General features: G+C 50.4%; 1 protein-coding gene across 2 annotated transcripts in view; it reads left to right on the top strand.

Annotated features, from left to right (window-relative positions):
- The first annotated feature begins 15,458 nt into the window (after positions 1-15,458).
- c7h1orf35 (chromosome 7 C1orf35 homolog) overlaps positions 15,459-26,666 on the top strand; it is a 57,924-nt gene continuing 46,716 nt past the window's right edge. Inside the window, exons 1-2 of one of the 2 annotated variants that reach the window (XM_078215872.1) lie at positions 15,459-15,639; positions 24,209-24,359. In XM_078215872.1, the coding sequence (XP_078071998.1) occupies positions 15,546-15,639; positions 24,209-24,359 (245 nt within the window). In that variant the 5' untranslated portion in view covers positions 15,459-15,545. The remainder of the gene's footprint in view (positions 15,640-24,208; positions 24,360-26,666) is intronic. The other variant, XM_078215871.1, reaches the window with a different exon arrangement.

The following is a 26,666-nucleotide window of genomic DNA, read 5'->3' as shown; positions in this document are numbered from 1 at the left end:
ACAGCGTGCATCGCGGCCTTCGCGATGTCCGCTTTGATGTCATCGAAGGCCCGACAGGCCTCCTCCGCCAGGGGAAAAGAGGTCGATTTTAGGAGCGGACGGGCTTTATCTGCGTAACGGGGAACCCACTGGGCATAATAGGAGAAGAAGCCCAGGCATCTCCTCAGTGCTTTGAGGGTAGTAGGGAGGGGAAGCTGCATAAGGGGACGCATACGGGCTGGGTCGGGGCCAAGGACACCATTTTCTATCACGTACCCAAGGATGGCGAGGCGGCGTGTCCGGAAAACACACTTCGCCTCATTGTATGTGAGGTTCAGGAGAGTGGCCGTACGAAGGAATTTTTGTAGGTTGGCATCATGGTCCTGCAGGTCATGGCCGCAGATGGTGACGTTATCCAGATACGGGAAAGTGGCCTGTAGTCCGTGCTGGTCCACCATTTGATCCATGGCCCGTTGGAAGACTGAGACCCCATTGGTGACACCAAAGGGGACTCGGAGGAACTGGTAGAGGCGGCCATCCGCCTCAAAGGCAGTATATGGGCGATCCTCCGAGCGGATAGGGAGCTGGTGGTAAGCCGATTTCAAATCGATCGTTGAAAAAACCCTATAGTGCGCGATGTGGTTGACTATGTCCGCGATACGGGGAAGAGGATATGCATCTAGTTGGGTATACCTGTTTATGGTCTGGCTGTAGTCAATCACCATGCGGTGTTTCTCCCCCGATTTAACTACGACCACTTGCGCCCTCCAGGGGCTGGTGCTGGCCTGGATAATCCCTTCCTGGAGCAAACGTTGTACCTCGGACCGAATGAAGGCCCGGTCATCCGCACTATAGCGCCTACTCTTGGTGGCTATAGGCCTACAATCCGGGGTGAGGTTATCAAATAACGGGGGGGGGGTGATCTTGAGGGTCGAGAGACTGCAGGTGGTGCGCGAGGGGCGCTGCAGTGACGGTGCCTGGCAGACGGAGAGCGGAGGATAAGGGCCATCATACTGCAGGGTGACGCTCCTATGATGGCTGAGGAAATCTAACCCCAGCAGTACAGCTGCGCAGAGTCGCGGCAGCACGAGGAGCCGAAAACGCTCGTAGACTGTGCCCTGTACCGTCAGCGTCACCAAGCAGCACCCGAGGACCTCCACTGAGTGAGAATTCGAGGCCATGGAGATGGTCTGGCTCCAGGGTCGCACGGGAAGGGCATATTGACGCACTGTGCGAGGGTGTATAAAACTTTCCGTGCTCCCACAGTCAAACAGGCAGTTTTCTGCATAACCATTTACCTTGATCTCCATTATGGACTTGGAGAGTTGATGTGGCTGCGACTGGTCCAGGCAAATCGATGCCACTGTTGAATTAAAGAAGAATCCATCTTCGTCGCCGTCTGATGACGTCACGGATGAAGCTTCCTGCTCAGCTTGCCTTGATGCCAGTCTCAAAGATGGCGACTCCCGCACTTCCGGTGACCGCATCAAAGATGGCGATTCCCGCACTTCCGGTGACCGCATCCAAGATGGCGATTCGCGCGCAGCCGCCGCCTGCATCAAAGATGGCCGCGCCCTCGGAGCACACATGGCTCCACGAGTCTTCAGAAGCGGCTTTGCTCTGCAGACTTTAACAAAGTGGCCTAGCTTACCGCATCCGGAGCAAATCGCATCCTTTGCCGGGCAGTGACGCCGAGGGTGCTTAGGGAGGCCACAAAAGTAACATTTGGGCCCTGCTGGAGCAGCCGTCGCAGTGGAGCCGTCGGTGGAACGGGATCCAAGGTAAGACCCGAGATTATGGGAGGCTGCTTCTAACGTTTCAGCCATCGTGGCCGTTTTCCGGAGGTCTAGGTCATCTTGTTCCAGCAGACGCTGCTGGATGTATGTAGACTCAATGCCCGCAACGTAGGCGTCGCGGATCAGATCCTCCGTGTTCTGAGCTGCTGAAACAGCCTTACAGTCGCATGCTCGGGCGAGGACTCGCAGGGCGCGCAGAAATTGGGCGCACGATTCTCCTGGCTGCTGTTTGCGGGTAGTTAGGAGGTGTCTGGCGTAAACCACGTTAGGGCTCTTTCGGAACTGCCCTTTTAGGAGTTCGATAGCGTCCGCGTAAGTAGCAGCGTCCCGGAAGATTCCATAGACAGTTTCGCTTACCCGGGCGCGGAGCACGTGGAGTTTAGCAGCGTCGGTGTCGATGGCCGTAGCGGTGTCGACGAATGCTTCGAAGCAGTCCAACCAATGATCAAATTTATCAGAGGCTCCAACCTCTTGAGGGTCTAAAGCTAACTTGTCGGGTTTTAGAAACTGCTCCATACTAGTAACTGTTGTGAATAAAATTGATGCACTATCAATAAGGCGAAAGACTACCGATATGCCAATATAAGTGTAGGCTTTTATTCACAACAGAATCAGGAGCAGATCCCAACAATTAACCGACCTGGACTGAACAAGGGGGAGGAGACAGCCACCTTTATACTAGGTGCTGAGGGGAGGAACCAAACTGGAAGGGGATGTGTCCAGGTATGACAAACACACACAACGGTGGTCCATATAGGACAAAGGCACAACTGAGGTCCACCACAATTTCCATATAGGATTTAATGTTTTTTTTTTCTCCAGCATCATAACACAGCCCTTCAAACCCGTTCTGCTATTCAATGGGATGATGTTGATCTCTAAGTTCAACACCATTTTCATGCACTATCCCTTGCTGTTTTTAACGTGTAGAAATATATCAGTCTCAGTCTTGAACATAGCCAATGGCTTAGCCTCCACAGCCTCCTAGGTCAGAGAATTACAAAGATTCACTATCCTCTGAGTGAACAAATTCCTCCTCAGCTCAGTCCTAAACGATCTGAATCTTATTCTGAGACTATGTCTCCTGGTTCGAGAGCCCCCCAGCCAGGGGGAACATCCTTCCTCAATTTACCCTGTCAAGCCTTATAAGAATTTTCTATGTTTGAATGTGATCACCTTTCATTCTTCTAAGCTCCAAAGAATAAAGGCCCAGTCTACTAAATTGTCAACAGATCAATTCTTCCATTCCAGCAATTAATTTAGTGAACCTTGCACTCCAACTATAGAAAGTACATCTTTCCTTAGGGAAGGAGACCAAAACTGCACACAAAACACTAGGTGCAGTCTCACCAAGACTGTATATCATTGTAGTAAGACATAGAACATAGAACAGTACAGCACAGAACAGACCCTTCGGCCCACGATGTTGTGCCGAGCTTTATCTGAAACCAAGATCAAGCTATCCCACTCCCTATCATCCTGGTGTGCTCCATGTGCCCATCCAATAACCGCTTAAATGTTCCTAAAGTGTCTGACTCCACTATCACTGCAGGCAGTCCATTCCACACCCCAACCACTCTCTGCGTAAAGAACCTACCTCTGATATCCTTCCTATATCTCCCACCATGAACCCTATAGTTATGCCCCCTTGTATTAGCTCCATCCACCCGAGGAAATAGTCTTTGAACGTTCACTCTATCTATCCCCTTCATCATTTTATAAACCTCTATTAAGTCTCCCCTCAGCCTCCTCCGCTCCAGAGAGAACAGCCCTAGCTCCCTCAACCTTTCCTCATAAGACCTACCCTCCAAACCAGGCAGCATCCTGGTAAATCTCCTCTGCACTCTTTCCAGCGCTTCCACATCCTTCTTATAGTGAGGTGACCAGAACTGCACACAATATTCCAAATGTGGTCTCACCAAGGTCCTGTACAGTTGCAGCATAACCCCATGGCTCTTAAACTCAAACCCCCTGTTAATAAAAGTTAACACACTATGGGCCTTCTTCACAGCTCTATCCACTTGAGTGGCAACCTTTAGAGATCTGTGGATATGGACCCCAAGATCTCTCTGTTCCTCCACAGTCTTCAGAACCCTACCTTTGACCCTGTAATCCACATTTAAATTAGTCCTACCAACATGAATCACCTCACATTTATCAGGGTTAAACTCCATTTGCCATTTTTCAGCCCAGCTTTGCATCCTATCTATGTCTCTTTGCAGCCTACAACAGCCCTCCACCTCATTCACTACTCCACCAATCTTGGTGTCACCAACAAATTTACTGATCCACCCTTCAGCCCCCTCCTCTAAGTCATTAATAAAAATCACAAAGAGCAGAGGACCAAGCACTGAGCCCTGTGGCACTCCGCTAGCAACCTGCCTCCAATCCGACAATTTTCCATCCACCACCACCCTCTGTCTTCGATCAGATAGCCAGTTACCTATCCAATCGGCCAACTTTCCCTCTATCCCACACCTCCTCACTTTCATCATAAGCCAACTATGGGGGACCTTATCAAACACCTTACTAAAATCCATGTATATGACATCAACTGCCCTACCTTCGTCAACACACTTAGCTTTTATACTCAAATCCTCTTGTAATGAAGGCCAACAGCTGTACTTGCTTGTTAGATTTCAGTGAGTGACTCATGAGCAAGGACACACAAGTCCCTTTGAAGCTCAACACTTCCAGCCTCTCACCATTTAAGAAATATCTTTCCTACCAAAGCAGACAACCTCACATTTCTCCACATTGTATTTCATCTTCCAATCTTTTGCCTACTTAGTCAGCCTCTCCAAATCTCCTTGAAGTGGCTTTTCATCCTGCTTGCAACTCACACTTCCACCTAGTTTTGTGTCATCTGCAAACTTGGAAGTATTATCTTTAACCCCCACATCCAAATAATTGTGGGGCCCAAGCACTGATCCTTATAGTACCCTGTTTGTAACAGCCTGCTAACCTGAAAATTATCCATTTTTTTTTCTACTTTCTGTTTTCTGTCTGTTAACCAATTCTCAATCCATGCCAGTATATTTCCATGATGTGGAGATGCCGGAGTTGGACTGGGGTGGGCACAGTAAGAAGTCTCACAACACCAGGTTAAAGTCCAAAAGGTTTATTTGGAATCACAAGCCTTTGGAGCGCTGCTCCTTCATCAAGTGAGTGGACAGATTCACATTCCGACCATTATCTTGCAGTTGTGTCTTTGCCTATATATGCCGTGTTTGTGAACCCTCCCTCTCTCCACTCACCTGAAGAAGGAGCAGCGCTCCGAAAGCTCATGATTCCAAATTAACCTGTTGGACTTTAACCTGGTGTAAGAGACTCCTTACAGTATATTTCCCCCAATCCCAAGTGCTCTAAATTTGTTTACTAACCTCTTGTGTGGGACCTAATTAAAAGCATTCTGAAATTCTAAATAAACCACATCCAATGGTTCCCCCTTATCTATGCTACTAGTTACATCCTCAAAACACTCTAGGAGGTTTGTTAGTCATGATTTCCCTTTTATAAATCTATGTTGGCTCTACCCAATCCTACAATTATTTTCTGAGTGCCCTGTTATCACTTCCTTTATTTTAGATTCTAGCATTATAAATTCCTGTGTCCATCTAGAGTGGATTTTGACAATGTAAAATCTCATCAAGAATGTGAAATCTGCATTCTGAGAAATTTTATATTTGCCATTCTTATTCATTCACTGAAATAATTCATGTCCTAAATAGCTTTTAAACAAAATGAAAGAAGTAAAACTATGTATTTCACAATATATGTAGTCATGTCATTGTTTAACGGCTTTGAAAATTTACTTGGAAACCTCAGCACCTCTGAGTCTGATCATTTGGGTTAACAACATTCCGAAGAGCTGAACACAAAATCTGAGCTGATGCTCCACAGAAGCACAAGTTTTGCCAATTTTAATTTGATTTGTGGCCAGATTTTTGCATCCTCTTGGAATTGGAAATGGGGTCAGGAATTGCCAAAGCTTTGTTTATTTTTACATCTCATTTAAATTTCCCATATAAAGATTGGCCCACCTAATCGGCCCATCAGCAGAAAGAGGTTTGGGGTAGCGTTGGATTGCAGCCTTGCACATGTGTCCTCTAAGGTTGGGGTCGCCCTAGAGAAAATGTTTTTCATGTCCTCCAGGACTTTTGCCATTCAGACAGGATTTGGCAGGCTTTTGAAAGCCTGCCTTCTTTGAGAACTCAAGAGCCTTGGGTGTAGCCTGCCATTGGAGTCAAGAGCAATTTAACAGATAAGGGTTAAATCTTTTGCCAGCTTCAAATGTCATTCATAGATGCTGTATTATAGGATAGATGTTTTAACTGCAGTGATTGATCATAGAGCTCTGTTGACCATTAATTTGACTATCATTGTTTAATCTATCTACCTAATTGAAGTTCCTCATCCCTGGAACCATTCTCACAACACTTTCCTATATGCTCACAACACTTTCCTATACCCTTGCAAATGCCTTCATATCCTTCCCAAAGTGTGATGCCCTGAACTGGGCACAATATTCCATTTGAGGCTGGATGAGTACTTTATACGGGTTTATCTCATGAAAGTTAGAGTACTTTTCCCTTTGGAATATGTGCCATGGTGAACTCAAAACAGTAGTAAATTGAGCTTTGCAAGCCTCCTGTCATGGGCTGGATAGAAATTTAAATATCCAGAGTTTGTTAACTTTGAAAAGAGTTACCCTGCTGCCAAAGCTTAGAACAAAATCCAGCCACTTTCTGCACTCCTTTGATTGACAGAACATCTGGTCTGAAATAGAAGAAAACACCATCTGGTCTTCCAATTTCAATAGGTTTCATTGTCCAGAGTTACATGTGTTTGCTTTGACAGCTGAACCCTATATGGATTCTTGACCCATATAGCTCAGCAGGAGGTCGTACACAGTTTGATTGGCAATTTTAAGAGGCTATTAAAGGGTTATATGTCTTTTATGTGGTTACTGAATCAATGTTTGTTTTTACAACTGAATGACTACTTGAGAGGATTTAATATTTTTTAAAGCAATTGATGGGTTTTTTTGTGCGGTGTGAATAAACAGGATTAAGGAGAATCCCAAGGCATTTTATTCATACGTTAGGAACAAAAGGGTTGGCAGGGAAAAAATCGGACCTCTCAGGGACAAAAGTGGGGAATTATGCTTAGAGCCCAAAGAAGTAGAGGAGATCCTAAATGAATACTTTGCGTCGGTATTCACAAAGGAGAGGGATGTGTTGACTGGGAGTGTCTCGGAGGGGAGTGTTGACCCGTTAGAGAAAATCTCCATTACAAGGGAGGAAGTGTTAGGTTTTTTAAAGAATATAAAGACTGACAAATCCCCAGGGCCTGATGGAATCTATCCAAGGCTGCTCAGGGAGACGAGAGATGAAATCGCTGGGCCTCTGACACAAATCTTTGTCTCGTCACTGGAGGTGAGGTCCCAGAGGATTGGAGGATAGCTAATGTGGTCCCGTTATTTAAGAAGGGTAGGAAGGATAACCCGGGTAATTATAGGCCAGTGAGCTTGACATCTGTGGTAGGGAAGTTTTTGGAGAGGATTCTTAGAGATAGGATGTATGCGCATTTAGAAAGGAATAAAGTCATTAACGATAGTCAGCATGGTTTTGTGAGAGGGAGGTCATGCCTCACTAACCTGGTGGAGTTTTTTGAAGAAGTGACTAGAATGGTTGACGAGGGAAGGGCCATGGATGTCGTCTATATGGACTTTAGTAAAGCGTTTGACCTCATGTAAGGTTGGTGAAAAAGGTTGGATTTCATGGGATAAAGGGGGAGGTGGCTAGATGGGTGGAGAACTGGCTTGGTCACAGAAGACAAAGGGTGGTAGTGGAAGGGTCTTTTTCCGGCTGGAGACCTGTGACTAGTGGTGTTCCGCAGGGCTCTGTATTGGGACCTCTGCTGTTTGTGATTTATATAAACGATCTGGAAGAAGGTGTAACTGGGGTGATCAGTAAGTTTGCGGATGACACGACATTGGCTGGACTTGCAGATAGTGAGGAACATTGTCAGAGGCTACAGATGGATATAGATAGGCTGGAAATTTGGGCAAAGAAATGGCAGATGGAGTTCAATCCAGATAAATGTGAAGTGATGCATTTTGGTAGAGCTAATGTAGGGGGGAGCTATACGATAAATGGCAGAACCATAAAGGGTGTCGATACGCAGAGGGACCTGGGTGTGCAAGTCCACAGATCCTTGAAGGTGACGTCACAGGTGGAGAAGGTGGTGAAGAAGGCATATGGCATGCTTGCCTTTATAGGACGGGGCATAGAGTATAAAAGTTGGGGTCTGATGTTGCAGATGTATAGAACATTGGTTCGGCCGCATTTGGAATACTGCGTCCAGTTCTGGTCGCCACACTACCAGAAGGACGTGGAGGCTTTAGAGAGAGTGCAGAGGAGGTTCACCAGGATGTTGCCTGGTAAGGAAGGGCTTAGTTATAAGGAGAGATTGGGTAAACTGGGGTTGTTCTCACTGGAAAGACGGAGGATGAGGGGAGACCTAATAGAGGTGTATAAAATTATGAAAGGCATAGATAGGGTGAACAGTGGGAAGCTTTTTCCCAGGTCGGTGGTGACGTTCGCGAGGGGTCATAGGTTCATGGTGAGGCGGGGGAGGTTCAACACGGATATCAGAAGGATATATTTTACACAGAGGATGGTGGGGGCCTGGAATGCGCTGCCAGGCAAGGTGGTGCAGGCGGGCACACTGGGAACGTTTAAGACTTATCTAGATAGCCACATGAACGGAGTGGGAATGGAGGGATACAAAAGAATGGTCTAGTTTGGACCAGGGAGCAGCGTGGGCTTGGAGGGCCGAAGGGCCTGTTCCGTATTGTTCTTTGTTCTAGATTGAAGTTAAAGTTGCCAGAACACCATGACTGTTGGTAATTTAACTGAGGATCACCACACCTCAGGCGAGGGGCAAGGTTGAGAATGCCGGGCCTTCATGAATAACCTCAGCCGGTACGGGAATTGAACTCATGCTGTTGGTGTCACTCTGCATCATGAACCAGCTGTCCAGCCAACTGAGCTAACCAACTGCAGTGAGTTTGATAGTTTTATTAGATGGTTAGAGATTTAATTTTTTTGAAAGCCAATTTCTATTACATTGTTCCTGAGGATGCACATAGTGGATGCTGGGTGAGTGGCTGTGGAAAATACCTGGGGAACATAAGGAACATGGAATAGTGAATGTTTTGCTTTGGGTTTTGAAAGAATGAGCTGGTTGAGTACGGTCTGTACTCTGAGAATTACAAACAACCGAAGAAACATGCTGAAATAAAAATAGAAAGGGCTGGAAAAACTTAACAAGTCTGGCAGCATCTTTGGAGAGAGTAACAGAGTGAAACGTCGGAATTCTACCACCCCGTCTACCACGCGAATTGGAGCAGGCGAGGGGCGGACAATGGGAAGGTCAGTTGACCTCGGGCAGGATTTTCTGATCTTGGGTCGAGTGAGGCTGTAAAATCCCACCCAATGTTTCTAGTCCAATATGATTCTTCTTTGGGACTTCAAAGGAACAGGCTGCTGATTCGATCATCCAGTTGCTGGGATGTATGGCCTGGCTACTGAAATCCATACACCTTGTTGCTCAATTGTCTGGTTGGCAGAATTTATGCTGTTAGATGTGCTTCATGATTGGTCAACACTTACTGAACAATCCTGAGTCTGCTAATAGCTACACTCACAACCAATTTAAGAAAATCAGTCAAACTCGTAATGTGATTCAATTGTGATTGCTTGAAGTGACATACATTCACAGGCAGGGACCCGTCCTCTGCAAAAAAAAGGAATACGTTCAAGCCTTGCGCTTTTCTAAAATTACCAGGAATTTGGTGAGCCTATCCCATTGCTTTCTCCATGGCAACACCTTAGTCAATCTGAATCGACTTGCCATCTTGCCAACCTTTTCTCCAGTAGCATACGTTGTTGTGATTGTTTGAAATGTGTCATTCTTGTGTTTGTTCTGATGAGTGCAAGATGAAAAGCTTCGGCAACATGCCTCCCTTTTTGGCAATATTCAAGATATTTGATTTTTTTGTTTGAAAGCAAAATTAATAATACTCACACATTTTAACATAATCCAGGCAAGAGCAGAAGCACTTCCATATTTTTTCAACAATTCATTAGGCAAATGTACAGTGCCAGAAGATGATGGATAGTTACTTAAAGTGATGACAGTGGATGGGCAATGGCAAACATTCAAAGAGCACGTGGGTGAACTGCAACAATTGTTCATTCTTGTCTGGCACAAAAATAAAACAGTAAAGTTGGCCAAAGGTGGCTTACAAGGAAAAATAGAGATAGCGTTAGATCCAAGGAAGATACCATTTGGCCAGAAAAAAACCCAGCAGGTTAGAATTCAACAAAGGAGGAGAAAAGGATTGATTAAGAAGGGGAAAATATAGTATGAGAGTAAGCTTGTGGGGAACATAAAACTGACTGTAAAAGTTAAATGGGTATGTGAACAGAAACAAGATTGAAGAAGACAAACGTAATTCCCCAACGGTCATTAACAAGGGAGTTTATAATTGGAATAAAGAAATGGGCTGACCAACTAAATACATACTTTGGTTCCGTTTTCACAAAGGAGGACACAAAAACATATCAGAAATGTTGAGGAACACAGGGATTAGTGAGAGGGAGGAACTGAAGGAAATCAGTATTAGTAGAGAAATGGTGTTGGGGGAATTGATGAGGTTGGAGGCTGATAAATCCCCAGGGCTTGATCATTTACATCCCAGAGTACTTAAAGAAGTGGCCCTAGAAATAGTGCACGCATTGGTGGTCACCTTCCAGGATTCTATAATATAGGAACAGTTCCTATGGATTGAAGGGTAGACAATAATCTCCCACTCAATGTCAACAAAACGAAGGAGATAGTCATTGACTTCAGGAAACATAATGGAGGACATGCCCCTGTCTACATCAATGGGGACAAAGTAGAAATGGTCGAGAACTTCAAGTTTTAACGTGTCCAGATCACTAACAACCTGTCCTGGTCCCCCCTGCTGACACTATAGTTAAGAAAGCTCACCAATGCCTCTACCTTCTCAGAAGACTAAGGAAATTTGGCATGTCCACTACAACTCTCACTAACTTTTACAGATTGACTATAGAAAGCATTGTTTCTGGTTGTATCACAGCTTGGTATGGCTCCTGCTCTGTCCAGGACCGCAAGAAACTACAAATGGTTGTGAATGAAGCCCAGTCTATCACTCAAACCAGCCTCCCACCCATTGATACTATCTACACTTCCTGCTGCCTCGGAAAAGCAGCCAGCATAATTAAGGACCTCATGCACTCCAGACATACTCTCTTCCACCTTCTTCCATCAGGAAAAAGATGCAAAAGTTTGAGGACGTGTACCAACTGACTCAAGAACAGCTTCTTCCCTGCTGCCGTTAGACTTTTGAATGGACTTACCTCGCATTAACTTGATCTTTCTCTACACACTAGCTATGACCGTAACACTACATTCTGCCTTCCTTTCCTTCTCTATGTACGGTATGCTTTGTCCGTATAGCGCATAAGAAACAATACTTTATACTATATACTAATATATGTGACACTAATTAATCAAATCAAATCTAATGTAACGCCACTATTTAAAAAGGAAGATAGAGAGAAAACGGAATTACTAACCAATCATCATGATGTTGATAGTGGGAAAAATTCTAGAGTTCATTATCAAAGATTTTATAGCCGAGCACTTGGAAAACAGTGGCAGATTGGACAGAGTCAGCATGGATTTATGAAAGGAAGATCATGCTGGACAAATCTACTGGAATTCTTCGAGGATGTAACTAGTAGAGTTGATGAGGGGGAGCCAGTGGATGGGATTTATTTTCAGAAGGCTTTCGACATCGTCCTACATAAAATTAAACACCATGGGATTGGGCGTAATGTATTGAGATGAATAGAGAACTGTATGACAGGAAACATTGGGGAAGATCTTACCAGAATTTGGCACAATGTCTCCTCCAGAAAAACAGGATGGTTTTCTCTCCAGATCTTTGAACATGTTGTCAATAACCAGCTGGGCGTGTTTCAGCCTGGCTGCACTGAGATCGCAGTGCCATGTTTAAAGGGCGCCCAACCAAAGGAAGCAATAACCTCTCCTCACCCCACTACGGATGTCTCAAGGGCTCCCCCTCCATTCCCCTCCCCCCCCCCCCCCCATCCGTCATCAGAACCGGCACCTTTTCCCCACCCCCACCCTCCCCATGATCAGAGCCAGCATCTAACACCCCTCCCCACCCTCCCCTGCGATCACAGTTGGCACCTCACCCCCCCCCCCCCCCCCACCTTTCCCCACAATAAGAGCCGGCACCTCCTGCCACCACCCCGCCCACCTGGCCCACAATTAGAGCTGGAACATCTGCCCCCTCCACTCCCAGAATCTGAACTGTCACCTCTCACCCCACCCCCTCCAAACAGTCACTGCTGGCACCCCCTTCCTAAGCAGATGTAAATACTCACCTATCACTGGGGCCAATAATGGGAGTTAGGGAGAGACTGCAGCATAGCGCTTCAATACCAGCAGCGTTACAAAACAGAATCGGAGGTTTAAACTTGGCATGCTTTCAGTGCGCACGTCCATGTGTCGGGACTTGCATCTTGTTTGGACACGAATTGCACAATCCGTCGGGATTCGGACCAGAAGTTACGAGTCCATATGTTTTCAAGAAGGAGTTAGATACAGCACTTGAGGAGAAGGGGATCAAAGGATATGGGGTGAAGGTGGGATCAGGCTGTTGATTTGGATGATCAGCCGTGATCATAATGAATGGTGGAGCAGGTTCGAAGGGCCAAATGGCCTCCTCCTGCTCCTATTTTCAATGTTTCTATTACACCTGTACTCAAGAAAGGAGATAGAACACGTCCAGAGAATTATAACATTGGTGCTAGTATAAAATAATGGCCTCTCCACTAAGAGAGAGAATAGGAAAAAATCTAAAAAGCACAAGTATAAGAAATAAATTGTGTGCAACTCCTCACTTCTGTTACTCCCCCCTTCCGTCTCTGTTACTGTCTCCATCTCTACCTCAATTCATATTACTTTCGCTCTCTCCTGCCAGTTTCTGTTGCTCTCTTGCTCCCTCTGCTGTTTGTGATGGTCTGTCTGTTCATCCACAATTGGAGTTCTTCTCCTCCCCCAGTTTCTCGAGCAGGATTCACAACATTTCCAGGTGATTTCTGTCAGTCTGAATATTGTGATCCTCACAACCGTGAATTAAAGGCTGCATAGCAGGAGGCCAGCAGAGTGCAGACAATGCAGATTAGTTGCAAATCGTGATAGCTTGGGTGCTGCAGGTGCATGAATTGCATGACTATTTTTCCTGCATTACCAGCTGATGACTGCTAATTCTGGATTCCTGTGCAATGGTGATCATCTGAGCCATCTTCCGAGTTATCTGGAGGCGGAAAATGGACCATGTTCACAGTGTGCCGCTCCTACTGGATACAGATCTAACCTCTGCAACATTTCCTCATAAGATAGCCCACCCTTTCCTGATATTAGTGGGTACCAACCTTCTCACTAACATGACGTCATGCACTACAATGGGACACTTCCCACTGCCTCAGGAAAGCATAATCAAGGACCCTACACCCTGGCCATTCTCTCTTCCACCTTCTTCCCTCGCGGGGGGGGGGGGGGGGGGAAATATACTAAAGTCTAAAAACATGTACCAGCAGACTTAAGAACAGCTTCTTCCCTGCTGCCAACAGACTTTTGAATGGTCCTATCATATCATAGAATCCCTACAGTATAGAAGGAAGCCATTCAGCCCATTGAGTCTGTACCAACCACATTCCCACCTAGGCCCGATCCCCATAACCCCACACATTTATCCTGCTAATTCCCCCCGACACTCGGGTCAATTTAGCATAGCCAATCAATATAACCTGTGTATCCTTGAATTGTGGGAGCACCCGGAGGGAACCCATGAAGACACGGGGAGAACATGCAAACTCCACACAGACAGTGACCCGAGGCTGGAATTGAACCTGGGTCCCTGGCGCTGAGAGTGCTAAACACTGTGCCACCATGCCACCCTAAAATCAAAGTGGAGAATGTCGGCATTGATCCCACTAACTCTTGTGTGCTAAGCGAGCACCATACCATTTGAGCTAATTCCCCCAAGCTGATCTTTCTCTACACCCTAGCTATAACTGTAACATTATATTCAGCACCCTCTCCTTTCCTTCTCCCCTATGTACTTTATGAACGGTATGCTATGTTCTTTCCCCTATGTACTCAATGAACAGCATGCAAGAAACAATACGTTTAATTGTATCCCAATACATGACAAATAATGAATCAAATCAAATATCAAATGTTTGCCTCGTGAATCATGCAAATGGCCATAGTATTTGCCCTCACCAGTTATAAACAGAGATATATCTCTGCACGAGATATAAGGGTTTGCGCTGCACAAAAACCAGGTGAGATATACCTCAGCAGAAGCAAAATAAAAATGCGGATGCCAGCAATCTGAAATAGCAGAAACTGCTGAAAATACTCAGTGTGTCAGGTATAGAAAGTGAAAGAGGGTGAAGGATTCAGGTCCCTCGCTCCGCAGATGCTGCTGAGTCTTTCCAGCTTTTCCCCTCATACACCAGAGGGCCGCAGAGGTACAGCCCCACACGAAAGATGCCCCTCAGTAAGATGGCGGCGCACTGTTTCTAAGGGCAGGAAAGATGCCCCTTAGTAAGATGGTGACGCATGCTTTCTAACCCAACGAAAGATGCCCCTCATTAAGATGGCGGCGCAGAGTTTCTAACCGTACGAAAGATGCCCCTCATTAAGATGGCGGCGCAGAGTTTCTAACCGTACGAAAGATGCCCCTCATTAAGATGGCGGCGCACGGTTTCTAACTGGACGAAAGATGCCCCTCATTAAGATGGCGGCGCAGAGTTTCTAACCGTACGAAAGATGCCCCTCATTAAGATGGCGGCGCACGGTTTCTAACTGGACGAAAGATGCCCCTCATTAAGATGGCGGCGCACGGTTTCTAACCGGACGAAAGATGCCCCTCATTAAGATGGCGGCACACGGTTCCTAACCATACAAAAGATGCCCCTCATTAAGATGGCGGCGGAGTTTCTAACCGTACGAAAGATGCCCCTCATTAAGATGGCGGCGCACGGTTTCTAACTGGACGAAAGATGCCCCTCATTAAGATGGCGGCGCACGGTTTCTAACCGGACGAATGATGCCCCTCATTAAGATGGCGGTGCACGGTTTCTAACTGGACGAAAGATGCCCCTCATTAAGATGGCGGCGCACGGTTTCTAACTGGACGAAAGATGCCCCTCATTAAGATGGCGGCGCACGGTTTCTAACCGGACGAAAGATGCCCCTCATTAAGATGGCGGCGCACGGTTTCTAACTGGACGAAAGATGCCCCTCATTAAGATGGCGGCGCACGGTTTCTAACCGGACGAATGATGCCCCTCATTAAGATGGCGGTGCACGGTTTCTAACTGGACGAAAGATGCCCCTCATTAAGATGGCGGCGCACGGTTTCTAACTGGACGAAAGATGCCCCTCATTAAGATGGCGGCGCACGGTTTCTAACCGGACGAAAGATGCCCCTCAGTAAGATGGCGGCGTTAAATCGTCATCCATCTGCGCTGTACCTCAGCAGGAAGTGGCGGTCGCTTTTCCTGCGAGGCTCCAGCTGCGGCCGGGACAGGATCAGCTCCGGGTTGTGTTGTCTTTGTGCCCGGCTGTAAGATGATGGGCTCGGCCCGGGGAGGGGTGCGCGGCGGACAGGATCAGTTCACCTGGGAGGAGGTGAAAGCGGATAAACATCGGGAGAATTACCTGGGTAAGGAGAGAGGGGAGGGGGTGGGGTCGGGAGTGAGGGGCATGGGCTGGGCTGGGCGGGGCGGGGCGGGGCGGGGGGGGTTTAGGGGCGGAGTTGGGGTGTGGGGGGGGTGTGAGGGGGGGGTTAGGGGGGTGGGGGGAGGATTAGGGGTGCGGGGGGGGAGGGGGTTGGGGGGGGAGGGGGTTAGGGGGGGGGAAGGGGTTAGGGGTGCGGGGGGGGAGGGGGTTAGGGGTGCGGGGGGGGAGGGGGTTAGGGGTGCGGGGGGGGAGGGGGTTAGGGGTGCGGGGGGGGAGGGGGTTAGGGGTGCGGGGGGGGAGGGGGTTAGGGGTGCGGGGGGGGAGGGGGTTAGGGGTGCGGGGGGGGAGGGGGTTAGGGGTGCGGGGGGGGAGGGGGTTAGGGGTGCGGGGGGGGAGGGGGTTAGGGGTGCGGGGGGGAGGGGGTTAGGGGGGGGGGATTAGGGGTGCGAGGGGGGGGTTAGGGGTGCGAGGGGGGGGAATGGGGTGCGAGGGGGGGGTGGATTTGGGGTGCGAGGGGGGGGGAATAGGGGTGCGAGGGGGGGGGTGGATTTGGGGTGCGAGGGGGGGGGAATAGGGGTGCGAGGGGGAGGTGGATTTGGGGTGCGAGGCCGTGGGTGGATTAGGGGTGTGGGGGCGGATTAGGAGTGTGAGGGGGGGAAGGTTGAGGGGGCGGAGGAAGGATGAGGGGGCGGGTGTGGAGGGGAGTGCGGGGGGTGTGTGGAGGGGGCGGATGTGGAGGGGGGTAAGAGTGAGGGGGCGGATGTGGAGGGGGGTGAGAGTGAGGGGGCGGATGTGGAGAGGTGAGTGAGGGGGCGGATGTGGAGGGGGATGAGAGTGAGGGGGCAGATGTGGAGGGGGGTGAGAGTGAGGGGGCAGATGTGGAGGGGGATGAGAGTGAGGGGGCAGATGTGGAGGGGAGTGAGAGTGAGGGGGCGGGTGTGGAGGGGAGTGAGGGGGCGGGTGTGGAGGGGAGTGAGAGTGAGGGGGCGGGTGTGGAGGGGGATAGAGTGAGGGGGCGGGTGTGGAGGGGGATAGAGTGAGGGGGCGGGGGTGGTGGGTGAGGGGGCGTGAGTGAGGGAGCAGAGGGGGGAGAGTGAGAGAGCAGGGTGGGGGCGAAGGCGGGGTGGGTGTGGGGGCGAGGGGTGAGAGTGAGGGGGCGGATGTGGAGGGGGGTGAGAGTGAGGGGGCGGATGTGGAGGGGGGTGAGAGTGAGGGGGCGGATGTGGAGGGGGGTGAGAGTGAGGGGGCGGATGTGGAGGGGAGTGAGAGTGAGGGGGCGGATGTGGAGGGGAGTGAGAGTGAGGGGGCGGATGTGGAGGGGAGTGAGAGTGAGCGGCCGGATGTGGAGGGGAGTGAGAGTGAGGGGCCGGATGTGGAGGGGGGTTAGAGTGAGGGGCCGGATGTGGAGGGGAGCGAGAGTGAGGGGGCGGGTGTGGAAGGGGATAGAGTGAGGGGGCGAGTTTGGAGGGGGATAGAGTGAGGGGGCGGGGGTGGTGGGTGAGGGCGTGAGTGAGGGAGCAGAGTGGGGGTGGGGGCGAAGGGGGAGTGGGGGCGAAGTGGTGGTGGGGGCGAGGGGGAGAGTGGGGAGGCGGGGGAAGACTGAGGGAGCAGAGGGGTGTGAGGGGGTGGGGTGGGGGCAAAGAGGGGGTGGGGGAGAGTGGGGGGGGCGCGGGGGGAGAGTGGAGGGAGAGTGGGGGGGGAGAGTGGGGGGGGCGCGGGGGGAGAGTGGGGGGGGCGCGGGGGGAGAGTGGGGGGGGGGTCGGGGGGAGAGTGGGGGGGGGGTCGGGGGGAGAGTGGGGGGGGGGGCGGGGGGAGAGTGGGGGGGGGGGCGGGGGGAGAGTGGGGGGGGGGGCGGGGGGAGAGTGGGGGGGGGGCGGGGGGAGAGTGGGGGGGGGGCGGGGGGAGAGTGGGGGGGGGGCGGGGGGAGAGTGGGGGGGGGCGGGGGCAGGGGGGGGGGGCGGGGGCAGGGGGGGGGGGCGGGGGCAGAGTGGGGGGGGGGGCGGGGGCAGAGTGGGGGGGGGCGGGGGCAGAGTGGGGGGGGGCGGGGGGAGAGTGGGGGGGGGCGGGGGGAGAGTGGGGGGAGCGGGGGGAGAGTGGGGGGAGCGGGGGGAGAGTGGGGGGGTGGGGGGGGCGGGGGGAGAGGGGGGGCGGGGGGAGAGTGGGGGGGGCGCGGGGGGAGAGTGGGGGAGCAGAGGGCGTAGTGGGGGCGGGGGCCAAGGGGAGGTGGGGGTGGGTGGGTGGGGGGGGCGGGGGGAGAGTGAGGGAGCAGAGGGGGGAGTGGGGGTGGGGACGAGGTAGGGGCGGGGGTGAGGTGGGGGCGGGGGCGAAGGGGGAGTGGGGGCGGGCGCAAGGGGGGAGTGGGGGCGGGGGCGCGGGAGGAGAGTGAGGGAGCAGAGTGAGGGGTGGGAGGGGAGTGGAGTGAGGGGTGGGGGGGGAGTGGAGTGAGGGGTGGGGGGGGAGTGGAGTGAGGGGTGGGGGGGGAGTGGAGTGAGGGGTGGGGGGGGAGTGGAGTGAGGGGTGGGGGGGCAGTGGAGTGAGGGGTGGGGGGGCGAGTGGAGTGAGGGGCGGGTGGTCGGAGTGGAGTGAGGGGTGGGGGGGGAGTGGAGTGAGGGGTGGGGGGGAGTGGAGTGAGGTGGGGAGAGTGGAGTGAGGGGTTGGGGGGGAGTGGAGTGAGGGGTTGGGGGGGAGTGGAGTGAGGGGTGGGGGGGGAGAGTGGAGTGAGGGGTGGGGGGGAGAGTGGAGTGAGGGGTGGGGGGGGAGAGTGGCGTGAGGGGTCGGGGGGGGAGAGTGGAGTGAGGGGGGTGGGGGGGAGAGTGGAGTGAGGGGGGTGGGGGGGAGAGTGGAGTGAGGGGGGTGGGGGGGAGAGTGGAGTGAGGGGTGCGGGGGGGGAGAGTGGAGTGAGGGGTGCGGGGGGGGGAGAGTGGAGTGGGGGGTGGGGGGGGAGAGTGGAGTGAGGGGTGGGGGGAGTGGAGTGAGGGGTGGGGGGAGTGGAGTGAGGGTGGGGGGGAGTGGAGTGAGGGTTGGGGGCGAGAGTGGAGTGAGGGTTGGGGGAGGAGAGTGGAGTGAGTGGTGGGGGGGGGAGGAGTGGAGTGAGGGGCTGGGGCGGGTGGGGGGGGAGGAGTGGAGTGAGGGGCTGGGGCGGGTGGGGGTGCAGTGGGGAGTAAGGGGCCGGGGCAGTGGGGCGTAAGGGGCCGGGTCAGGGAATGAGGGGCTGGGGCGGCGGGATTCGAGGTGGGGGTTTGGGGTGGGGAACTGGACTGTTTGGGGGGAGATGGCCGGGGAACTTCAGGCAGTGGAAACGGAATGGAACACGAAGGCTGGGAGAGGGTGAGGAGCACAGGGTGCTGAAGGGAAGCAGGTTAGGGGATGGTGAAGGGTGTTGAGGCGGGTAATTCCTGAGTGAGGAGGGAAAGGAGTTAATCCCCAAGGGGAGGGAGGGAGTGCAGTTGTGTTATTGCCTGAGAAGATAATACTTGAGGGAAGGGAGTGAATAATCACTGATCGAAAATTCCCTGAAGGGTGATGGGGTTATTCCTGAAGGGAGAGGGGGTAATCCCTGAGGAGGGAGTGAGGGAGAGGTCTTTCCAGAGGGGGTAATCCGAGGGGGAAGAGAAATGAGACAGTAATCACTGAGGACGTAGTCCCTGAGGAGAGGTTCAAGGGGAAAATCATGGGATGTGAGTGTTACATTGCTCATGCCTAATTGCCCTTGAACTGAGTGGCTTGGTAGACCAGAGGCCTGTGAAGAGTGAATCAGGTTACTGTGGATCTAGAGTCACATGTAGAGGGGATGGCAGATTTCCTTCCCTAAAGGAATTAGTGAAGCAGATGGGTTTTTATGACAACTGATGATTGTTTCTCTTACTGAGACTAGCTTTATATTCCGGATTTTATTAATGAATTTAAATTCCACCAGCTGCCCAGGTTTGAACCTGCATTCCCCCGTACTGATTTGAAAACCCATACTGGGTTTCTGGATTACTAGTTCAGTGACATTGCCGCTATGCTATGGTACAAAGAACAATACAGCACAGGAACAGGCCCTTCGGCCCTCCAAGCCCGCGCTGCTCCCTGGTCCAAACTAGACCATTCTTTTGTATCCCTCCATTCCCACTCCGTTCATGTGACTATCTACATAAGTCTTAAACGTTCCCAGTGTGTCTGCCTCCACCACCTTGCCCGGCAGCGCATTCCAGGCCCCCACCACCCTCTGCGTAAAATACGTCCTTCTGATATCCGTGTTAAACCTCCCCCCTCACCTTGAACCTATGACCCCTCGTGAACGTCACCACCGACCTGGGAAAAAGCTTCCCACCGTTCACCCTATCTATGCCTTTCATAATTTTATACACCTCTATTAGGTCACCCCTCATCCTCCGTCTTTCCAGTGAGAAAAACCCCAGTTTACCCAATCTCTCCTCATAACTAAGCCCTTCCATACCAAGCAACATCCTGGTAAACCTCCTCTGCACTCTCTCTAAAGCCTCCATGTCCTTCTGGTAGTGTGGCGACCAGAACTGGGCGCAGTATTCCAAATGCGGCCAAACCAACGTTCTATACAACCGCAACATCAGACCCCAACTTTTATACTCTATGCCCCGTCCTATAAAGGCAAGCATGCCATATGCCTTATTCACCATCTTCTCCACCTGTGACATCACCTTCAAGGATCTGTGGACTTGCACACCCAGGTCCCTCTGCGTATCGACACCCTTTATGGTTCTGCCATTTATCGTATAGCTCCCCCATACGTTAGTTCTACCAAAATGCATCACTTCGCATTTATCTGGATTGAACTCCATCTGCCATTTCTTTGCCCAAATTTCCAGCCTATTTATATCCTTCTGTAGCCTCTGACAATGTTCCTCACTATCTGCAAGTCCAGCCATTTTCGTGTCGTCCGCAAACTTACTGATCGTTTATATAAATCACAAACAGCAGAGGTCCTAATACAGAGCCCTGCGGAACACCACTCGTCACAGGCATCCAGCGGGAAAAAGACCCTTCCACTACCACCCTCTGTCTTCTGTGACCAAGCCAGTTCTCCACCCATCTAGTCACCTCCCCCTTTATCCCATGAGATCCAACCTTTTGCACCAACCTACCATGAGGGACTTTATCAAACGCCTTACTAAAGTCCATATAGACGACATCCACGGCCCTTCCCTCGTCAACCATTCTAGTCACTTCTTCAAAAAACTCCACCAGGTTAGTGAGGCATGACCTCCCTCTCACAAAACCATGCTGACTATCGTTAATGAGTTTATTCCTTTCTAAATGCGCATACATCTTATCTCTAAGAATCCTCTCCAACAACTTCCCCACCACGGACGTCAAGCTCACCGGCCTATAATTTCCCGGGTTATCCTTCCTACCCTTCTTAAATAACGGGACCACATTAGCTATCCTCCAATCCTCTGGGACCTCACCTGTGTCCAATGACGAGACAAAGATTTGCGTCAGAGGCCCAGCGATTTCATCTCTCGTCTCCCTGAGCAGCCTTGGATAGATTCCATCAGGCCCTGGGGATTTGTCAGTCTTTATATTCTCTAAAAAACCTAGCACTTCCTCCCTTATAATGGAGATTTTCTCTAACGGGTCAACACTCCCCTCCGAGACACTCCCAGTCAACACATCCCTCTCCTTTGTGAATACCGACGCAAAGTATTCATTTAGGATCTCCCCTACTTCTTTGGGCTCTAAGCATAATTCCCCACTTTTGTCCCTGAGAGGTCCGATTTTTTCCCTGACAACCCTTTTGTTCCTAACGTATGAATAAAATGCCTTGGGATTCTCCTTAATCCTGTCTGCCAAGGACATTTCATGACCCCTTTTTGCCCTTCTAATTCCTCGTTTGAGTTCTTTCCTACTTTCTTTGTATTCCTCCCGAGCTCCCTCCGTTTTTAGCTGCCTGGACCTAACGTACGCCTCTCTTTTCTTTTTGACCAATCCCTCAATTTCCCTGGTTATCCACGGTTCTCGAATCCTACCCTTCCTATCCATTTTTACAGGCACATGCCTATCCTGCAGCCCTAACAACTGTTCCTTAAAAGACTCCCACATGCCAGATGTGGATTTACCCTCAAACAGCCTCTCCCAATCAACAGCTGCCAATTTCTGCCTAATCCCACTAAAATTAGCCTTGTCCCAATCCAACACCTTACCCTTGGGACACCACTCATCCTTTTCCATCACTATCCTAAAGCTAACAGAATTGTGGTCACTATTTGCCACATGTTCCCCTACCGAAACTTTGAAGACCTGACCGGGCTCATTCCCCAGTACTAGGTCCAGTATAGCCCCCTCTCTAGTCGGGCTATCTACATATTGTTCCAAAGAACCTTCCTGTACGCATTTTACAAATGCCTCCCCATTCAGACTCCCAGCCCTATGCGATTTCCAGTCTATACCAGGGAAATTGAAGTCTCCCACTACAACAACCCTATTTTTCCTGCACCTATCCATTATCTCCTGACATATCCGTTCTTCCACTTCCCTTGGGCTGTTGGGGGGCCTGTAGTATACCCCCAACATAGTGACTGCGCCCTTCCTGTTTCTGAGCTCCACCCACAGTGACTCGTTACACGACCCCTCTGAATTGTCCTCCCTCTGCACCGCTGTAATATGCTCTCTAACTAATACTGCTACTCCCCCACCTCTTTTGGCCCCTCCTCTGTCTCGCCTAAAACACTTGTACACCGGAATATTCAGTTGCCAGTCCTGTCCCTCTTTCAACCAAGTCTCTGTCACCACAACCACATCCAAATTCCTCGTAAGCATTAAGGCCCTAAGTTCGTCTGTCTTACCTGCTACGCTCCTTGCATTGAAGTAGACGCACTCCAGACCTCCAGGCCCAGTGAGGTCATCCTCCCCCAGAGTACTCTTCTTCTTTGCCAGCCTTGTCCTGGCCCCAAGCTCGTCCCCAGCCTCTACACTTGTAGACATAATTTTTTGATCCCCACCCCCCCTGCCATATTAGTTTAAACCCACCCGAACTGCACTAGCAAATCTCCCAGCCAGGATATTCGTGCCCTTCCAATTTAGTTGTGACCCGTCCTCCTTGTACATGTGTCCTCCTCTCTTGAAAACTTCCCAGTGATCCAGGAATATGAAGCCCTCCCTCCTGGACCAGTCCTTTAGCCAAGCGTTCAATTGTACTATCTCCCTATTCCTAGCCTCACTGGCCCTAGGTATTGGGTAAGAAGTCTCACAACACCAGGTTAAAGTCCAACAGGTTTATTTGGTAGCAAATACCATAAGCTTTCGGAGCACTGCTCCTTCGTCAGATGGAGTGGAAGGAGCAGTGCTCCGAAAGCTTATTGTATTTGCTACCAGATAAACCTGTTGGACTTTAACCTGGTGTTGTGAAACTTCTTACTGTGTTCACCCCAGTCCAATGCCGGCATCTCCACATCATGACTAGGTATTGGGAGCAGCCCAGAGATGGCCACCCTGGAGGCCCTACTTTTTAGCCTATTTCCCAACTCCCTGAATTGCTCTAGTAGGATCCCCCTGCTTTTCCTATCTACGTCATTTGCACCAATGTGTACAATGACATCCGTTTCTTTATCCTCCCCTTTTAATATGCCTCCTATCCGCTCGGAGACATCCAGTACCCCAGCACCAGGTAGGCAGACTACCATCCTGGAGTACCGTTCGCACCCACAGAATCGCCTGTCCGTGCCTCTAACCGACGCGTCCCCCATCACTATTGCTCTCCTAATCCCTCTCTTTCCTTTCCGGGCCACAGAGCCTGACTCTGTGCCAGTGACCTGGTCACTGTGGCTTACCCCTGGAGAGTCATCCTCCCCCACACTATCCAAAGCAATATACTTGTTTTGGAGGGGGACAACCACAGATGACCCCACCACTAATTGCTCACTCCCCTCCCCTCTCACACCTGTCGCCGAGCCCTTCCTATTATGAGAGACAGCCACTGGAATACTCTCTGGTACGTTACCCTTCTGACTTTTACTCCTCCTAACTGTGACCCACGTGTGTTCCCCCTGAGGCCCCCAATCCCTGAGTGAGAGGGCAGAGGAGGGGGTGATCACTGAGGTGGGAGGTAGAAGGGGTAATCGTGAGTGAGCGCAGAGCTGAGAGGGGTCTCATCCTTGGTGTAATGGTGGGGATGCGTGATAGTTATGGGTGTAATCTCTGTGACAGTATCACTTACTAACCTGTCCCTCCAGTGCCCTGTGTCACTGAATGCTTCTTTGCTGATAATAACCAAGCTGCTTGCGTTGACAGGCCACATTGTGTGGCAGAGGCCAGTATCTAATGTGAGAAAAATCATGGGACAGAAGTTACTTTTTTTAGATATGAAACATTAGAAGTTGTGGACCTGTTTGTTAATGGCTAGTCTCACAGACACAGAAAATTGGCAGGAAATGGGTGCAGGTGATTATTGGAGCAAAGGCTGTAGATTTGTAATGATGTGAACTTTTGTTGGGACTCCAAGAAGGGGCCCTGACTGTGTCTGAAATGATCTATCGCGAGGATTTGTTGTCATTAAAAAAATATATACATCCTTAATTTGTCATTTCCTGCAGGAAATTCATTGATGGCACCAGTTGGACGATGGCAGAAAGGGAAGGACCTGACCTGGTACGCTAAAGAGAAGAAAACTGAGGGGGCACAGTCTCGCAGCGAGGAATTGATGGCTGTTCGAAGAGCTGAGCAAGAGGCCCTCATGGCAGCACTGTGAGTGTTGAGAATAACACGTACCCACTGCCATTATCTCCCCCCTCTCCTGAAGGCTCTGGGTTATGGTTCCATGGGCAGCAGCGTTCCTGCAGCATTTCTCGCAAGCTTCCAAATGGAGTGCAGCAGTGAGGGCCACACCCCGTTGTCAGCACACCTGCAAACTAATGATCACTGCACCCGAGTACAATGCCATTCCGATCTCTAAAGCTCAACACCAAGCAGTGCATTTCCCTATTACTTCATTGGTGGCCTGGGGTGTTGGGGATAGGGGGAAGAGTGGAGTGAGTCCGAACTATAACAGCAGCTTGGATTTATGTGGTGCTTGTTATGTAGTTAAAACATCTCGGAGTTTTTTCAGGATTGTATTTCGACCACAAGTGATACAATGTCAAAGAAGGAAACATTGAGACAGGTGCCCAAAAGCTTTGTCAGAAAGATAGATTTTAAGCAGCACTTAAAGGGGAGGAGAGAGAGGTTTGAGGAGGGAATTCCAGTGCTTAAAGGCTGAACAGCTGAAAGCACAACTGCTGATGGTGACTTGAAACAAATGGGAAATGCATAAGGAGGTGCAGAAGCCCAGAGTGGGGGTGGGGGAGGGGGTGGGGGTGGGGGAGGGGGTGGTGGGGGAGGGGGTGGGGGAGGGGGTGGTGGGGGAGGGGGTGGGGGGGGTGGTGGGGGAGGGGGGGGGAGGGGGGTGGGGAGGTTGGAGGTTGTGTGTGTGAGGCAATATTGGGATTTGAACATTGAGGATTTATGTTTCATAAAATAACTCATTTGATTGTGTTTTTGCATAATATGGCACACTGCATTTCTCAGCACTTTGCCATTTCTCAGTAGCCATCACTGACTTTGCTCCTGCCTTGGGTTTTGAACCCAGCCTTCCTGGTGTCGAGCTGTAGATTGCAAACTCTGCCACTCATACCTGCTTCCCGATGTGTCAATATTGACCCTGTATGTTCCCTGCTGAATTCTGTGCACGTGTCTTGCAAAAAGGTTCAGGAAAGTTGTGCTCATTCAAACGTTGATGACTAGACCCGAGCAGGTGATCTTTTTATCACATTGGGTGTTCATTGCTCTGCAGATAGGGTCCAAACCTATCCAGTCTCTATGCACTTCTGGGTAACTATTATTCTATGTATAAAACATCCCAACCCTAGACCATGATTAGCGTAATTAACCTTTTGACCATTTGAATAATTAAAATTTACAAAGTGTGAACAATATTTAAAGAAAGATAACTGAAATAATTGTGAAATGCAAGTATTTCTTCTTTGTATGCCGTGTGTTTTATTTTATTCTTTCCAAGGCTATGGGCTTCACTGATTAAGTCAGCATTTGATGGGCATCCCTAATTGTCCTCCTTGAATTGCTGCACTCCATGTGGTGTGGGTACATCCACAGTGCTGTTAGGGGGGGAGTTCCAATGTTTTGATCCAGTGACAGTGAAAGAGCAGGGATATAATTCCAAGTCACGATGGTGTGTGGCTTGGAGGGGATCTTGCAAGTGGTGGTGTTCCCATGTGTCTGCTGCCTTTGCCCTACATGGTAGAGATTTTAAACGTGCAGTTGAAGGGGGCACAAGTTTCTGCAATGCATCTTGTAGATGGTACAAACTGCTGCCACTGTGTACTGGTGGTGGAAAGACTGAATGTTTAAGGTGGTGGATGGGGTGCCAATCAAGCAGACTGCTTTGTCCTGGATGGTGTTGACCTTCTTGAATGTAGCTGGAGCTGCATTCACTCAAGCAAGTGGAGAGTATTCCATTACACTCCTGAGTTACGTCTTGTAGATGGTGGACAGGCTTTGAGAAGTCAGGAGGTGAGTTACTTGCTGCAGAATTCCCAGCCTCTGCTCTGCTGTTGTAACCAATATGGCTGCTTCAGTTCAATTTCTGGTCAGTGGTAACCACAGGATAATGATAGTGAGGGATTCAGTGCTGGTAATGCCATTGAATGTCAAGGGGAGATGGTTGGATTCTCTCCGTTGGAGGTGGTCATTGCCTGGTTTTTCTTGCTACTTATCAGCCCAAATTTCATATGGACACAGACTGCTTCAGTATGGTGCTGAACATTGTGAAATCATCAGCAAACATCCCCACTTCTGACTTTATGATGGAGGGAAGATCATTGATGCAGCTGATGATGGTTGAGCCGAGGGCACTACCCTGAGGAACTCCTGCAGTGATGTCCTGGGACTGCAATGATTAATTTCCAGCAACCACAATCATCTTCCTCTGTGCTGGATATGACTCCAACCAGTGGAGAGTTATCCCCTTGATTCCCATTGCTTTCAGTTTTGCTCAGG

Source organism: Mustelus asterias, chromosome 7 (genome assembly GCF_964213995.1).
Source record: "Mustelus asterias chromosome 7, sMusAst1.hap1.1, whole genome shotgun sequence".
NCBI lineage: Eukaryota > Metazoa > Chordata > Chondrichthyes > Carcharhiniformes > Triakidae > Mustelus > Mustelus asterias.
This window is presented reverse-complemented; position numbering and strand designations above follow the sequence as displayed.